This window comes from Hypanus sabinus, chromosome 22 (assembly GCF_030144855.1).
Source record: "Hypanus sabinus isolate sHypSab1 chromosome 22, sHypSab1.hap1, whole genome shotgun sequence".
In the NCBI taxonomy this organism is placed as follows: Eukaryota; Metazoa; Chordata; class Chondrichthyes; order Myliobatiformes; family Dasyatidae; genus Hypanus; species Hypanus sabinus.
This window is the reverse complement of record NC_082727.1, coordinates 18,160,436-18,175,820: the sequence shown is the minus strand read 5'-3', so window position 1 is coordinate 18,175,820 and position 15,385 is coordinate 18,160,436. Positions and strand designations below refer to the sequence as shown.

Genomic DNA, 15,385 nt, shown 5'->3' with positions numbered 1-15,385 from the left:
TGGATCACAGCCCTCCATGTAGTTATCCAAACTTTTCTTTCGGCTGGTTTCGGGAAGGGGCTTGCTTTGCAGTTGTTGTTTCTTTTGTTACCGTTGTTCTGAGGACACCACGGTAGTGTAGCGGTGAGTACAATGCTATTACAGCTTGGGCCCTCGAAGCTCGTAGTTCAACTCAGGTGTCCTCTCTAAGGAGTTTGTATGCCCTCCCCATGAATGCATGGGTTTCCTCCTCAGTCCAAAGACCAATTAGAAGGCTAATTGGTCATTGTAAATTGTCCTGTAATTTGGTTTGTTGGGCCAGAAGAGGCTGTTCTCTGCTGTTTCTCCAAATAAAATACAAGCTAATATTGTAGGCATGCTATGTTGGTGCCAAAAAGTGTGGCAACACTTGTGGTTCTTGGGTGTGGTGGTTGTTATCGTAAATAACACATTTCATTGTCTGTTTCGATGTACATGTGATCAATGAATCTGAATCTGAACATGTTTCTCTAAGCTTGAAATAGTTCTGTAATGAGCATTTCACTATGTGGAAGGTGACCCTGCCTGTCAGGGGTTCCCAACCTGGGGTCCAAGGACTGCTCGGTTAATGGTAGGGGTCCATGGCATAAAGAAAGTTTGGAGGTTGAGAACCCCTGCTATATATCATTAATATTGTTGTAATTCTCTACCTAGGAGGACGATACCTCGAGATCCCCATGTTTGTCAGTCCCTGGGGCTCCATAGATCACTGATCCTTTTACTGAGGCTGTCCTGCAGGGACAAGGACCACTTCCTTCCATCCTGGTTACCGATGAGGTCAGCTTAGGGGCCACAGACTCAACTGTAGCAGCAGCATAGCCGTTAGCATGTTACCGCAGCTTGGGAAATTCCGGAGTTCAGAGTTCAATTCCAGTGCTGTCTGTAAGGGTTTCCTCCAGTTTCTCCATTTTCCTCCCACATACCAGGTAGGTTAATTAGTCATTGTAAATTGTCCTGTGATTAGGCGGTTTGCTGGGTGGGGTGGCTCATTGAGCCAGAAGGACCTGTTCTGCGCTGTAGCTCAATAAATAAATAGATCTGACTTCAGAAAATCAAAATCATTACTTTATTTTTTATTTCACCGTTTTCTTTTCTTTTTGAAAAAAAGGATTAGGTATATACAGCAGCTTCATTTAAAACTAAATAAAAGTTTCGACATCTCTTCAATATTTGAACAGATTTCAGTTCCTAGCCACCTCAAAGCTGTTTGTGGCAATTTCATTGGCTCCAGTGCTAAATAAATTAATAGCACACTTAAATTTACATTTCTTTAAAACTGCAAATTTGGCAAAGTTGCTCACAATGACAAGTTGTCTAAGTGGGGCTCAGGATAGAAATAAAACAGGAAGGAAACTAGGCAGAACTCTGATTAAAGAATGGAATTATGGAGGCCTAAGTTATAAGGGAGGTGACTGTAACCGGATCGGAAGGATTTTAGAAAGATATGGAAAAATAGAGATTTTAAAATGACAAGTTAGATTTGACTTGCGTTCTGATGCCCAGATTTTTTACAATCAGTGGTTGAGGCTTTATCTTACACATCAGTAACTTTGCACTGAGATTGAGTGCTGAGCTGGTGCGGCAGTGAAGGCAATACATACAGACAGAAACTCTCTATGGCCACTCACTGTTGTGAAATGACTGGATGTGTCCACAGCAACACACTGTGACCCAGACCATTTGATATTTGGCTTGTGGTAAGACGCAATAGATTATAGAAGGAAGATGTTGATGTAAAAATAAATCTACTTAAAATGGACTTATTCAGCCACGGTAAAAAAATAGTCTGTAAGATGGTGAAATAAGTTGGACACAGTACTGCCAGTGGAATGTGATCCTGCTTCTATGAGTAACTTTAATGGCTATGAAGGAGGATGGGGTGGGGGACAGGACAACCTGGCTGCAGAGTGCAGTCCAGAGTTATGAAAGTGGATTTTGGGTGAAACCAGTCAAAAGTATTTGACTTCCTCTGACAGTCCATTGGTTAAATATTCTCATCTACTATTGTAACTCTAGACATTAATCCAAAGTTGAAGTCCCTGATCTGAAACACAAGCAGTGAGGATGAATCTGAAATCAAACGGCAATCTTGAAATCATTTCATTTCCCTCATGGCTTTGCTCTGTACTTTATATTGTGCTACACTTTCTGGAGGGCAATGGATTTGGACACTTGCAATGAAAATCCCGTATCTCACTCACTATAATATGTGATGACATTTTAACTTGGCTATTAACGGGTTTAAAGTAAATACTTCCATTAAAAAGTAAATGGGCGGGTTTGGAACATTCATAGGAATTTGTGTGTGACTATAGCAGTTCCAAATTTTAAACCATCTAGCAGTGAACTGCAGTAATTCCCAAAGGTGGATTAACATGTTACCTCTTCCTACACTTCCTCCCCAAACCCCCCACCCCAGACTCTGAAACAAAATACACACCTGCAGGTTAAAGATGATGGGAGGCAGGATAATTTCAAAGACAGATTTTTGGCCACATTCAATCAGACAAACTGGCCTTGTGCCTTTTTCTGAAACATTAAACTACTGACTGAAAGCCTGCTTGAGAACGTTGCAGTGGGAATACTCACAGATGATAAAGATTAAGATGGGATCACCTCTGTCAGATAATCAAAAATAATTGCAGACGCTGGAGATCTAAAATAAAAACAGAAAATGCCGGAAAGAGAAGGAACATGTCAAGTTGAAGACCCTTGTCAAAGCTAAGAAGGAGACAAATGAAATTACTAAGAGCTGTGGGGAAGTGTGGGAATTTCCTTTGGGAGTGGAGGATGTACCCATCCTGACCTGCCGGGCACCTCTTCCTTGTCTGCAGTTTGCAACTCCTTCATTCTTTTGTCTACGTTCTCACTCTCTAAATGTTTCCATTCACTCACTGACTAGACAATCCTGTTTACAGCTTACCCCCCTCTTGGTTACCCTGTTTTTTTCCCTATCAGGCATACCCCACCCCACACTTCCTGCTGTTTTATGCTACATTTCTTTCCTTTTCAGTTCTGACAGAGGACTTGAAACATTAACTCTTTTTCTCTTCTCACACACGCTGCCTGACCAGCTGAGTATTTCTGTTTGTTTAGAAGTCCAGGAGGTGGAGTGGGGAAGAAACTTCCTGTTCGAAAGGGAATAAACAATCACTTATAATACTAATGTGCTCTCCTCATTCCCAATAAACAAATGCTCTGCAGAAGCTAAGGTTGCAGACGTAGCTACAACATAAGGCAGTGAAACAGTGTAAGTGTTGTATGACTGCTGGGAAAAGGGCCAGTTATCCCATCCATCTCAAAACAGATTGTGATACGGACTTCCAACTGGTCCTCGACTAATTTCATCTAATTGATACAAAACCTGTGAGTCAGTGTAATTGCTGCTTAGGGGATGCAAGAAACAAATGGAGTTTGTTCTTAGCTGAAATCCAACGTTTAAACTTCTACAGTTGCCACTACATAAAACACTGATACAAAAACACCCCTGCTTCGAAATAAATCTCAACACGTGCAACTCCCTCAGCTGATTATGCCTCATAATCACATTTTGTATAATATACAGAAGGTCTTCTCATGGGTAGAAGGAGGAGTGCACACTTCCATCCAAAACCATAACCCTCCAACCACTGGTATGAATGTAAGAGTCTGTGGAGAGGGGCTTAGCTTTCTCCTTCTTGAAGTCAGGCTCCCCATCTGCTGTGCTCTTTGGTGCGTGATTTCGTTCTTGGGCTAATTTCCTTCCCAGGCAGCCTCTATTTGCTTTGCTGCAAGCAACTTTTGCTCTGCAAATGAAAAGAATAAATCGATTTAAGTGAACTTTACACTGAACTAAGCAGCCATTCAGCCCAATGTTTGTAAGCTGTCTCTTTGCAAGAACAAGGGGGGGGGGGGATCTCATTGAAACACATCAGATATTGAAAGGCCTAGATAGAGTGGATGTGGAGAGGATGCTTCCTATAGTGGGGAGAGTGGGCATCAGAGGGCACAGCCTGAGGAGAGAGGAACATCCATTTAGAACATAGATGAGGAGAAATTTCTTAAGCCAAAAGATGATGAATTTACAGAATTCATTGCTACAGATGGCTGTGGAGGCCAAGTTATTAGGTATATTTAAAGCGGAGGTTGATAGGTTCTTGATTAATCAGGCAGAAAGCAGCAGAATGGGATAGAGAAGGATAATAAGTTAGTCAAGGCAGACTCAGTAAGCCGAATTCTGCTCCAGTGGTTTATTGTTTGAAGCGTAGCCCCGCCAGTTGTACTTCTGGCTCTTTTCACACAATGTTCCTTCTCAAGCAGTTACTCACTCTCCGCTGAACACAGTTTATTTTAATTTTGTTTAGAGATACAGCATGGTAACAAGCCCTTCTGACGCAATGAGCCCATGCTGCCCAATTAAAAGATAAGATTAGCTTTATTTGTCACGTGCTTATCAAAATGTACTTGGAATGTGTTGTTTATGTCAATGACCAAGGAGGTACTGGGGGCAGTTCACAAGTGTTGCCATGCTTCCCATGCTTCCCATGCCCACAGTTTAATAATCCTCTTTGGAAAGTTGGGAGGTAAGCGAGGCAGCCACATGGTCACGGGCAGAATGCACAGTGTTACGCTGTTACACTACCATCCAGCCCATGCACACCATGTGACCAACTAACCTACTAATCTGTGTGTCTTTGGAATGTGGGAGGAAAACACAGGAAGAATATACATACAGCAGCGGAATTAAACCCCGGTCGCTGGCACTGTAACAGATTGATGCTAACACAGCTCAGGGCATTGGGGTTTGGAGTTCAATTCCAGTGTCCAAGCTTGTGCGTTCCTTCTCCTATGCGCATAGGTTTCCTCTGGGTGCTCTGGTTGCCTCCCACAGACCAAAAGTCAACCAGTTAGTTGGTTACTTGGTCATTGTAAACTGCCTTGTAATTAGGCTAGGCTTATGTGGGTGGGGTTGCTGAGTAGTGTGGTTTGGTAGCCCTGAAGGGCTGTTCCATGCTGTATTTCTATAAAATAAATAAATAAATACAATTTGCTGCACGGAAGTAGCCTTCCCATCTCTACCTTAACTCCGTGTGCTGTGCTATGGACCTTCCTGCCAATAGAACAGGCTCATCCTCTGCTCATCTCTCATGAATCGAAGCTTTCAATAAATCTCCATCCTTAGAACGTAGAACAGTAGAGCGCACACACTAGCTCTTTTGCGCACAGTGAATGACAATTTAGTGACCACAATGTCAATCTTTTCAGCTTGACGAGGATCACTCTAGATCTTGTCTCCCCAATACCCCTGGGTTCACTAGTAAACATTCTCTGCCGCCTTTAGAGTCTGCGACACACTGCTTGAAGTGGGCTGACCAGGAATCTGGCAATTTATAAAGGTCTGTAGCTCATAACGCACTTAATAATTAGTGACATTTTTTCTATTTTGCATGTGATCATCACTGAAGGTGGCTGTTAGAGAGTTGTACAGCACAGTGGGCTGGAAATTTGCACTCACGTTCTGAAACAAGAGATAAGATAAAAGTGTATTTATCCTGAAGGAAATTATTGTTGCAAGATTGCTCAGTCAGAAATATATACTTCCAAATACAAAATGTAAGCATTGAGGTATTGAAAAGAATACAAAATGTGCATTAAAAAGTAACAGTGCAAGATAACAATGTGCAATGAAACCATATACTTATACACTTAAGGAGAAGGAGTTGTAGAGACTTATAGCCACAGGGAGAAAGGATCTCCTGTGGCATTTAGTGGTGCACCTCAGTGGAATCAGTCTGTGACTAAAGGTGCTCCTCTGTTTGTCCAGTACATTATGGAGGGGGTGAGATGGATTGTCCATAATGCCCTGTAGCTTCCCCTCAGACACACTACCAGGGAATCCAGTGCCACCCCCAGAACAGAACCAGACTTCCGGACAAGCCTATCGATCTTCTCGGCATCAGCTGTTCTCACCCTGCTGCCCCAGCAGATGACAGCGTAGAATAGAATGCTGGTCACCACTGAGTTGTAGAACATCTGCAGCACAGTACTGCAGATGTTAAAAGACCGGAGACTCCTCAGGAAGTACAGTCAGCTCTGTCGCTTCTTGCACAGAACCCCTGTAATTTTAGTCCAGTCCAGTTCATTGTCAAGGTGAGTTCCCAGTTATTTGTAGCCCCAGATGACTTCCATATCCATTCCCTTCATGGAGATGGGAATGCAGGCTGTATTCCTGAAGTCCACCACCAACTCCGTTGTCTTAGTGATGTAGAGCTGCAGGTGATTCAGCCTTCACCACTCAACAGAGTTGTCCACCATTCTATACTCAGATCAAATCTCATCAAGGAATCTAAGGATCTTAAATTCAGTTAAATAGATAATCTGCAGTAAAATGGAGGAATGAATCATCTTAATTATTAACGGTATTCATCAAAGGTTACAGAGAGAAGGCGGGAGAAGGAGATTGAGAGGGATAATAAATGAGCCATTATCAAATGGCAGAACAGACTTGATGGGCTGAGTGGCCTAATTATGCCCCTATACAGTATTTTATGGTCTTATGATCTTTCCGTGACCCTCTTTATTTAAGATATTTCACAGTTTGTCAACTTCTGTAGGTATATGTGTTGTGTGTTGTTGGTACTGATTCCTGAGGAACACCTTTTCATGCATGGTTAAATGACAATTAAACTTGAATTTGAACGCTCCTGATCGATCCTCAGTTTACTTATTTCTCCTGCAGCCAAAACATCTTTCAATGCTTGAGATTCTCAAGGGTGTTGCTACGATTCAACAGCTTGGATTATAAGGACAGAGTGGGTAAACTGCGACATTTTTCCACTGGAGCGCAGGAACCCAAGGGTGAACTTACAAAGGGGCATAGATAAGGTGGCAGTCAAAGTCTTTTCCTTATTGGAAAGGAGTCCAAAACTATAGGGAACAGGTCTAAAGTGAGAAACGAAAGACTTAAAAGGGATAACTTTTTCACACACCCACAGCAGGGTGAGTACATGGAACGAGCTATCAGGGGAAGTATTAGAGGTGGGTACCAATAAGATATTCTAAAGTTATTTGGACAGTTATATGAATAGCAATGGACAAGAGGGTCTGGGCCAACTCAGGCAAATGGGATTGGCTCAGTTTGGCAAATTTGTCAGCACAGATGATTGGCCTGAAAGTCTGGTACCATCCTGCACAGCTCTACTACTCTAGGTTCTGCAAATATTCACTCACTGAGCATTTCCTACTAGTAGAATGCAGGGTTGCTGGCAAGACATACACTGTCAATGCCTCCTAACCTTGGAGAAGGTGCTGGGGAACTGTTGTCTTAAACTAGTGCATGTTCTTTTGTTAATGTGCTCCTAGCTGGCTTGAAAACTTAAAAAACTGTTGCTAAAAAGCTTAAGTAAAAGCAGCAAATGCAGTAAATACTCAGGAGATCAAGCAGCCTCTGTGGAGAGTTATGGTCTTAGGTCAAAGTCAGGCAAAGAAAGATGGTCACCTGAAATTTCACTCAAAGGGAGTGAATACTTGGGGTTGAAGATTCAGATTTATTTGTCACAGGTGCATTGAAAGCTACAGTGAAAAGCATCGTTTGCGCTAACAACCAACAGGACCTACGGTGGTGCTGCACATTCTGGCAGCACCATTGCATGCCCACAATGATCAGCAGAACAACACAAGCAACAACAATGAGAACACAACAAAAAAACAACAAAACAAGCCTCTTTCCCACCCACTCACACATCCTGACAGGCCACCAACCCCAGGACAGGCTACTTCCAGGTCTCCAACCTACAGTCCCTGGCCTGGAATAGCACTTGCACACATTGGCCTCCAACTTTCCAAACACACTATCAGAGTTCAAAGTAAATTTATTATCGAAATATGTATACCACTCACAACCTCTGAGATTCATTTTCTTAAGGCAGCCACAAAATGATAAAACACAACAGAATTTATGAGAAACCCCACACAAAGACGGCAGCAGTGAGAAGAGATGGAGATAGCACTGAACACCTGTTTGTTTTCTGTCCTCCTTGTCAACAATTTTAATCCTGCTTGACACTTTAAGTCGGCCCGGAGTAATGGAGCCAGCCACGGGTTCATGTTCTGCCATTAGAAATTGATGCTATCATCCCCAGCAATGGCCGCACACTCTCCGACCTCAACAACTGCAAATCACCCAAGAGATCACAAAAGCACCTGATTGTTTAGTTGGGTCAAAAATATATCCTTAAAAGGGAAATTACAGGCTGCAATTGATTGCCATTTAGAAGTATACTTAGAAAAAGAGTATCTAGTTGATTTGTAAGCTGTCTGCAACATGTCGCCGTGGTCACTGACACAATCTCGCAAATTCAGTGATGATTCTATTTCAGTCCTAACTGTTTAAACTTTATCAAAATCGATGCCCACTGTTTCTAGACTTGGCAGGCAGAAGGAGCGCTTTGACAGTGTAATTGGCCATCAGTTATCTCACTTTTGAAGTGTAGAGCTGCCATTTGTTTTTCTTTCTTTTGGCATACTGCAGTTTGGCAACTCACTATATTGGGAACAACATGTGTGAACTGTGCCAAGTTCTTTATTGAGCCATAAAATGTGAAATATGTACCTTATAAAAACATCTTGGGTATTGCTGAACTCATACAGAAAGCAAACAATGCATTAAACCATAGTAAACACATGTCAATATCACTCTCTTTAAAAAGTCACCAATAATCCATATCACAATCAACAAAACTCCAGGCAAATTATGTAGCTCAAAATTGTGGAAGGTCACCAGGGATGGTCAGCTGTTAAATGCTGGTTTAGGGGTGCATAAATATCAAATTACTAGATGTTAAATCAAAGGCCGAAAAGAAAACCTCTTGATGTCGAAGAGAGATTTATTTAGAAATACAGCAAGGTAATACATCCTCCCAGCCCAACAAGCCTGTGATGCCCAGTTACACTCATGTGACGAATTAACCTACGAGCCCACACATCTTTGGAATGTGAGAGGACACCGGAGCATGTAGAGAAAGCTGATGAGGTTACAGGGGAACACACAAACTCGTTACAGATGGTGGCAGAATTGTACCCAGGTCACTGGCATTGTAATAGCATTACACAAATCAAAATGCAGGGAGGGACTGGGATTTGACAAATGATATAGTTCAATTGGAAAGGAAATGAATGAATTTATTCTGATTGTGGCTTGGAATGAAAGCATCAGAGCAAGTGGAAAAGATACAGTCGACTATAGGAACAGTTTAGAAGAATATGGGCTGAACGTGGGCATCTTGGTGTGAACAATTTTGTCCATTGGGTCCGTTTCCGTGCTATGTTAATCTATGACTATAATTTATGAAAATTGCTAAAATTCTTTTATAGATCACACACAGATCTATTGTGAATTCAGTTTAATTTTGGGACTTTGCAGGGAATGTATGTCATCATTCGGTCACTTTTGTACAGTCAGTAAATATTCCATTTATTCTTCAGTGTTCACTAGATTGATGTGTTGCACAGGATGTTTTAGTGATGCTAACATAGACCACCTGTTGGGCATGTACCCAGTTATTAAGTTTCAGCCATAGAGTACCTCACACAGAAACAAGCCCTTTGGCCCATCTAATCTGTGCCAACCTGGTGTTCTGTGTTGCACACTTGGACACAAAAGAGACTTCCAGGCATGCAGAAGTTTAAAATAACGTCTTTATTTACCTTTCTGGAAATACCAGAACAGAAGCGCATCAGCTTACCATACATGCTGCGGGTCCGTTCTCAAATACTCTATGACATGCGCACTGCCGTCCCCCAGGACCCCTCAGCTGGCCACAAGTGCCTGTATAAGCTTTGCTCCTCGTGACCATCAATTAACCTACTAAAATATTACTGTTGCTAGTGCAACTGAACATTAAACAAATTGTAATAAACAAAATAACAAACCAAAACAATAAAAATAATATGACCATCATATAAGAAAATTAGGGGGGGGGGTATCCACTGTCCATTAATATGCTCCACATTACTATAGATCCCACATCTGCCTACTCCCATCTACCTGCACCGGGACCATAGCCCTCCATACTCCTCCCGTCCTTGTACCTATCCCAACCTCCCTTAAATGTTGCAATTGAACCTGCATCCACTATTTCTCCCGGCAACTTGTTTCACACTGGCATCGCCTTCTGAATGAAGTTGTTCCCAATCAGGTTCCCTAGAAAGTGTGAAAGGTTCACCTTTCGCACTTAACCTATGAACTCTAGTTCTAGTCTCACCCGACACAAGGGGGAAAAGCCTGATTGCATTAACCCTATCTATACATCTCATAATTTTGTATACCTCTATAAGATTTCTCCTCATTCTCCAGCGCTCCAGAGACACCTTTCCACCAATGCATGGATCTTCTGAACCCAACAGTGCTGACCTTTTTATGAAGATCACCTTCCTCCACCTGAGGCAGTCATTTATACAGTAACTTCATCAGCAATACAAATTGATATCAGGGAAGGTGACCAAAAGCTTGGTCCAAGGGATAGGTTTTGAGATATAGGAAGATCACAAGCCCCTGTTGGACACTGCTATTGTGGAATGCTGCTAGTCTGATTCACTGATTTATTGGCAGATGGCAGTGGCGGATGGTGGGGAAGCTGCGTGGCCTCGGTTGTAGCGAGGACTCGGCTTCAAGCCACGGTGTCATCTGTTTACAGCTGCCCAGCAGAGAACTGTCAGAGCCAGGGCACTTCACTGGAGGCTGAACTCCGTGTTTGTTCTGCAGAAGATATGCCGTATTGTGTTCATTTGCAGAGTGAAGTGCAGAGTGATAAATGTGTTGCTATAACATGGACTCAGGAACTTGGGACTATTTTTTGTGTGACTGCATTTTACTGTTATCCTTTATGTGCTATATGTGCCTTATGACTGTCAGTACTATGTTTTGCACTTTGGCCCTGGAGTACCACTGTTTCGTTTGGCCGTATTCATCGGCATTCATGTATAGTTGAATGGCAATTCAATTTGAACTTGACCTCAGGGAAGGAATTCCAGAGATTCAAGGCTTTGTAGCAGATGATGGTGAAATTATACTATCGGGTGATCAAAGGGCCATAATCAAAGAAGCACAGTTATCTCAGAGGGTTAGAGAAGGATGCTGATGCACAGGATTAGAAAACTCTGCAGAGGGTTTTCAATGTACCCAGCTCCATCATGGGCATAACCCTCCAACCCTCCCTATCATTGAGAACATCTTCAAGACGCAGTGCTCAAGGTGCCAGCATCCTGGAAAGACCCTCACCATTCAGGATACAGTATGCCCTCTTCTCATTGCTGACACCAGGGGAGAGGTACAGGAGCCTGAAGACCCACACTCAACATTTCAGGAACAGCTTCTTCTCCTCCACCATCAGATTTCTGAATGGTCCATGAACCCAGGAACTATTTTGATCTCTTTTTGCACTATTTATTTATATAATTATATACACTTGTGTTGTAATTTACAGTAAATTTTATATATTGCATTGTACTGCTGCAGAAAACAACAAATGTCACAACATAAATACAAGAAGTTTTGCAGAGGTGAGAAATCTTGAGCAACATACGCAGGGTGCTGGAGCAACTCAGTAGGTCTAGGAGCATCTCTGGAGAGGAATAAACAGTCGACGTTTTGGCTGAGACCCTTCATGAGGACTGGAAAGGAAGGGGGAAGAAGCCAAATTTCACTGCGTATGTCAGTGATAATAAACCCGATTCTGATTTTGAGGAGATAGGGAAGGACTTGGCCATGTCAATATGAGACGAGAGTAGTTTCCAGAAATGCTGAAATAAGAAAGACTCTTGGTAAATGCCAGTACTTCTGAGAAGTGATAAATGTGTTGCTGCTGTCAGTACGTGTTAGGAATAGCAGAGGAAGATCACTACAATCCAAATGATGAAGGGCATATGTGGTTGGTTTAAACAAGCAAATGGAAGGAATAGCCTGGCTTAGAACATTTTAAAAAACCACTGAATTCTTTCTGCATGATTTCACTCTATAAATATTAAGACTCTCTGATTGAGGTAATCAACGGCCCCTGCACGGCAGACTAAATGCAGGTGTTCAGCTCTCCTCTCCTGATGAAACAAGCCAGTTCTGTGGTGAGGCGCACGTCTTGAATGAAAGCCAGCTGGCGCAGGGAAGATCTGCCGTCACTAATGCAGTGAAGTTCATCTGAAAGACCCCATGGGCCTACAGGTCTGCCAGTGCGGTCAGGAGTGCAGCCAACTTGCCGCGGAAGGTTAGTTGTCAGACAACTCAACTGTGCGGCCACACTGGTTCACACATGGGCTTTGAGAGGCAGCTTCAGTAGCAGGAACGGGCTGCAGATGGGATGGAGAACAGCAAAGTCACAAGGGTGGAAGTGGACAGCCTCGCTGATGGAGAATGATACCAAATCCATAATATCAGCTCCACTTCCACAGCAGATCTTCACAACAGAGTTAAGATTGACGTGATCCAAGCAGAGGGTGGGTTAGTGGGAACCAAGAAAACATACTCAAAAATTAAAGAAATTGAACTGGGTACCTGGGCAACTAAGGCAGGTAAACTGGGACAAGATTCAGTTCGGCTCTCAGAACGATGGAGCATGGTGAAGCAATGGAAGGGCTCCTCATGCTCTTACAACACGAGCCCAAAAAATTCCTTAAATTTTAAGATTGAAACACAACTGTGAAAGAAATCAAAATTTCTTGTGCTATGTTCCATGAAAGGCTAGGTCACGCCTGATGAACACAATGAGTTAGGACAGGGATCAGCAACCTTTACCACTGAAAGAGCCATATGGACCCGCTTCCCACAGAAAAGAAAACACTGGGAGCCACAAAACCCATTTGACATTTAAAATGAAATAACACTACATACAACATTTTTTTTTGCCTTTATGCTATGTATAAACAAACTATAATGTTTTGCATTTATGAAATCGATGAACTCCTGCAGAGAAAATGAAATTACATTTCTGCATGCAACAAAAACATTTTGAACTCCGAAAAAAAGACGTTGGGTTGAAGGTTACTACATCGTTAGCCTACCTTGGATCGAAAAATTAAAAGAAATCGCGCACTGGCAGGTGTCAGGCATTGGCAGTGGTGACGTATATTAATAGCGATAAAAACACGTTGTAGCGGTGTGCTACACGCAGCGCTAAAATAACGACACGGAGTGGGTAAACTGCAGTCAAAGAGAACTTTATTCGAACTACACAGCCTTGCTTTTAAGCCTCTCTCAACCTGCCCCCCCCGTGGGCGCGGATGCTCCAAAAGACACGTACTCACAAACCCCCGTAGGCTATCACCCTTAGCCGGAACGCTGGCAAATTGTGAGCCGGTTCGGATGTGCCAGGAAATGGGTCGCCACAACGTTTTATTTAGATTGTACAAGATCACCATAATCTGCAAATTTAGAATTACATTTCAAAAACTAACAAACTAACATAAAATACATTTTAATTAAATACTCATCATTTATTTTCCAAAGCCACAGGGAGCCGCAGCACAGAGTTGAAAGAGTCGCAGGTTGCCGACCCCTGAGTTAGGACAAGCTCGACATGTAGTAATAGTGCAATCACTTGAGCTGCGTATGATATTCTCCTAAGGGGATGTCTATTGGTGGGTCCTCAGGTGGCTGTAAAGGCCAACCCAGCATATTCTGGTGCAGTGTGGCAAAGAATAAGTGGTGGCTGTAATTGGTGTTTGGGTCTTTTGATTGTTCAGTCTTTTCTTTTGCAGCTGCCATTTGTTCTCTGTGGCACAGCAGAGGTCATTCTCAAGTAGAGCAGCTATCCCTTGCATAAAGATTAAAAGCAGCCCATAAACATCTGAAATGTTCATTTCCTCCACATACTGGCACACTGTGACTACCATGTACCCAACTACAAAATACACTGCTGTTATCCGCTTCGGTCACTCCCATGCCAACACTCAGCATCACTAATGATACCACAAACAGATTCCCCTCCAAGCCGCATGCCATTCTGATTGGGAAATATAGTTGCTAATTCTTGCTCGTCACTGAGTCTCCCTACTCAACAGCAGTGTCGAAACACTGGCAATAGGTCTGTAGTGTTTCGTGATGACTCTTCAACACTTTCTCAGAGGCAATCAGAAATTGTCAAGGTATGGAGAATAAAAAACACTTAGCAACATATATAAAATGCTGGAGAAACTCAGCAAGTCAGGCAGCATCTATAGAGGAGACAAACAGACCACCCCTTGAGCCGAGACCCTTCATCAGGAATAGTTATGATGAAAAGTCTCAGCTCTAAACATCAAACTCCATAAACGCTGTCTGACAGTGAGTTCCTCCAGCATTTTGTGTGTGTGGTTTTGAGTTTCAAGCATCTGCAGAATCAAAGGCTCATTTTATTATCAAAGTATACAACTCTGAAATTCTTCAATTCTCCAGGTAGCCATGAAACCAGGAAAGAAAAGCAGCATGATCATCAACCCCCAAATCCCACCTCCCTGCAAAAAAACCGAATAAAAACAGAACCAGCACTTCAACCCCCCCAACTCCCTCCGTACGCACAAAAAATGAACAAAACAGATCAGGCACATCGACCTCTTCAAATCTCTCCTCTTCCACAAAAATTGAGAAAAATGGATCAGACATATTGACCCCCCCCATCCCTTCTTCTCTGGTGTTTATGAAGTAATATTTTCACATTCCTCAAATACATCAAGTACTAGTCCAGAACATTAATTCCTTTCTTTTGAAGAATTTGAATCTATTTAGAGATTTCATTGCAACTGGCTTTAAAGCAAAAGCTTATCACTTCTGATCTGGGAATCACTAGTATCTGTCCAATGTCATCGTACAACATGTTAACTGAAAGCAGTTTCGTACTCCTTGCAGTGAATATCTCACAAACCCTACTCAATCAGGAAAGCTCTGCTTTCTTAGGAGGCTGAGGAGAGCTGGACTAAGCACAGCCATGCTCTTTCTACAGATGTGCAGCAGAGAGCATGCTGGATCACTGTGTGGTATGGAAACTGTACTGTGGCAGACAGGAAGATTCTACAACAGGTAGTGAAAACTGCCCAATGCATCACTGGCACCAGCCTGCCTGCCATAAAGGATATATTTATAGAAAGGTCCCTAAAGAGGGCCAGTAACTGGATCCTAGACTTCCTGACTGGGAGACCTCAGTCAGTCTAGATCGGGAGCAGCATCTCCAACACCACCCACTGAGCACGGGGCCCCCCCAGGGCAGTGTGCTCAGTCCACTGCTGTTAACTTTGCTGACCCACAACTGTGCAGCAACACACAGCTCGAATCACATCATCAAGTTCGCCGATGACACGACTGTGGTGGGTCTCATCAGCAAGAATGATGAGTCAACATACAGAGAGGAGGTGCAGCGGCTAATGG

The 15,385-nt window shown here is 42.8% G+C and overlaps 1 protein-coding gene across 6 annotated transcripts in view; it reads right to left on the bottom strand.

Annotated features, from left to right (window-relative positions):
• r3hcc1l (R3H domain and coiled-coil containing 1-like) overlaps nucleotides 1-15,385 on the bottom strand; it is a 347,567-nt gene that overhangs the window by 40,672 nt on the left and 291,510 nt on the right. Inside the window, exon 7 of one of the 6 annotated variants that reach the window (XM_059947165.1) lies at nucleotides 1,081-3,803. The exons of the other annotated variants lie outside the window; for them this stretch is intronic. Within the exon in view, the coding sequence (XP_059803148.1) occupies nucleotides 3,751-3,803 (53 nt within the window). The 3' untranslated portion in view covers nucleotides 1,081-3,750. Of the gene's footprint in view, nucleotides 1-1,080; nucleotides 3,804-15,385 lie in introns of those variants that run through there. 6 annotated transcript variants of the gene reach the window in all.